At 61.6% G+C, this 2,335-nt stretch overlaps 1 protein-coding gene across 1 annotated transcript; it reads right to left on the reverse strand.

The window, feature by feature from the left end:
- Window positions 1–1,091: 1,091 nt before the first annotated feature.
- LOC124663098 (transcription repressor OFP7-like) lies at window positions 1,092–2,012 on the reverse strand. The gene has a single exon (XM_047200843.1). The coding sequence runs from the start codon at window positions 2,010–2,012 to the stop codon at window positions 1,092–1,094; it is 921 nt and encodes a 306-aa protein (XP_047056799.1).
- Between the last annotated feature and the right edge of the window lie 323 nt (window positions 2,013–2,335).

Below are 2,335 nucleotides of genomic sequence, written 5' to 3' on the forward strand. Positions count from 1 at the left end.
GATGGTGATAGCCGACGCGATGGTGATGATGCTCGGGAAGTGCGGTATGGGTGAACTGGCCGGCACCATAGAACGGCGGCTGCCGTTGCCGCTCGGGGCGGAAAGCCGGGCGACGTCGGGCTCTAGGGCAGGGCGCCACCATACGGCAGCGACGACGTGTTGGCGTGAGACGGCAGCGGCGCCCAAGGAAACCCTAGCGCAAGGGTATATGTGCTCCGGGGAAACCCTGCCATATGCGGGTAGTTGTACCCGGGGTAGCGCATGGAGGCGACGAGAGCGTCGGAGTGGATCGCCGCGTCCGAGAAGATCGCGTCCATCGTCGCGGACGACAGCGGAGGAACGTCCGTGACGGCGGACTGCTGCGTGACGGAGGCCACGTGCTGCTGCAGCACGCCAGGAGAGCCAGCGCCCAAGGTTGAAGCAGGGGGCTTGGGCGGAAACACACCCGGCGGCACGGGCGGAGGCACACCCGGCGGCGTCGCGCCATGGCCGGCGCCCAGAGCAGGGGCGGCGCCGCGATCGACGCGGGCACAGGAAGCCCCGCGGAAGAGGCAGGGATCGTCGGGGAAGGACTCGACAAGGTCGCCGGCACGGTGGCCATGGACGACCCGGACGTGGTCATCGCGTGATCTGCGCGGAGGAGGCGCGGCGACGACTTGCGGAAGCCGCGGATATCGCGGTCGGCGGAAAACTAGGTCCTGATCGCGAGTTGTGATACCATAATAGAATTAAGACGTAGTTATCTATTCTAACAGGGCGGACTAAACGGGGGTATCATTCGGAGCGTTAATTCGTTGGATAGTCGCATCCTACCTTACAACGTTAGTAAGAGGGATCATTCTCACCGTTGGTCAACGTTTTTCACTGTAATATTTCTGAAATTTAATTTTTCAAGATATTATTTGTGAAACTTGGTTATGCCGGGATAACTCGGTGAAACGCATCAGCATTCTTCCGATAGTGTTGTTCCCCGAACATCGAGCGGACAGTTGAGCAGAGCAGGCTCGTTTTACCGAAGAAAAGAAGAGCAAACTGGTAACAAAGATCCTGCCAAGTGCCAATTATGAACCAGCGGCACATGTTACACGGAACTAAAGCCGTCCGGCGGCGCGACAAGGAAGTTCGATCAGCCGCGCGGCCGGGGCGGCTGCGACGCGGGCAGGGTTGAGCTTGAGGTCGAACCAGACCTGGCGGAACACCTTAACGATGCAGTCGTGGTGCTCGTCGGCGTTGAGCGAGAGGTAGCACGCCAGGAGCGTCTCTAGCTCCTCCGGCCGCCCGATGCGCCTGCTCGCGATCATCTCCACCATCGAGTCGCGGAACTCCCTCTGCGGGTCACTCGTCCGCCGCACCACCGCGAACCTCTCCAGCCCCGACACGGCCGCCGCGGCGCAGCGCGGCGACCGGACGCGCACCGCAGCCAGCCTCGCGCGCGGTGTCCCTCCGGTGAAGGACCGCCGCCGGCTTCCTCGGCGACGGCGCTGGCGGCTCCGCGGCCGCTTCTCGTCGTCCGTGTCGGACGGTGGCGACGACGGTATTGGCGTCGACCCGGCGGTTGGAGGGGTCGCTGGCGCACGCACCGGCGGGGAGGAGGATCGGGAGAACAGGGTGAGGTGTCTGAGCGGCGGGAGGTCGCGATCGCCGCCGACCGAGTAGTGGCGTCGGCGGTACAGCTGCCGCTCGGCCGCGGCCGCGGCCGCAGACTCGGCGTCGTCGTTGCCGACCGACAGGCGACGCGGGGCGATGTCGGAGGCCGCGGCAGCGGGTGATGAGGCATCTCTCGTGCTACTCTGCGATGCAGGGCTCGGGGTCACGCGCTCGTGGAAGCAAGACGGGAAACCACCGGCGACGCTCTTGGCCTTGGGCCTAGAGGAGGCGGCGACATTGCTCTTAGCCGTGAGCTTGGAGAGCCACGCAAGCGGCGAGAAGCCCGGCTTGCTCTTGCCGACCTTGCTGTCTTCTTCCGCTTGATCTTGCGGCTGCTGCCGTTTATTTCTTCCCCACCACCTCATGGCTATGTGCTGGTCTCTCAGTGTGCGAGTGAGTGTGAGGAGAGCAGAGCTGGTTTATCGGTATTTAAAGCCAGTTTTTGGCGGCCAAGCTACGGGATCACCGTGCTAGCCTGCACGCCTTGAAACTTTGAAAAATGATGTTTGAAAGTTCAGAGTATACAGAGCTTTAGGTCGTGCACTTTTGCATGCATGTACCATGCGTATTGGCTGATTGATTTGCGTGATTGATGCTAATTTTTAGGCTGATTTTTCAGTACGGCATGTTTGTCGTGTCCTTAGCAGATTAAAAAGGAAGGTACCGCTGGTAGTACTGTAGTGCAGCC

Source organism: Lolium rigidum, chromosome 6, assembly GCF_022539505.1.
Source record: "Lolium rigidum isolate FL_2022 chromosome 6, APGP_CSIRO_Lrig_0.1, whole genome shotgun sequence".
NCBI lineage: Eukaryota > Viridiplantae > Streptophyta > Magnoliopsida > Poales > Poaceae > Lolium > Lolium rigidum.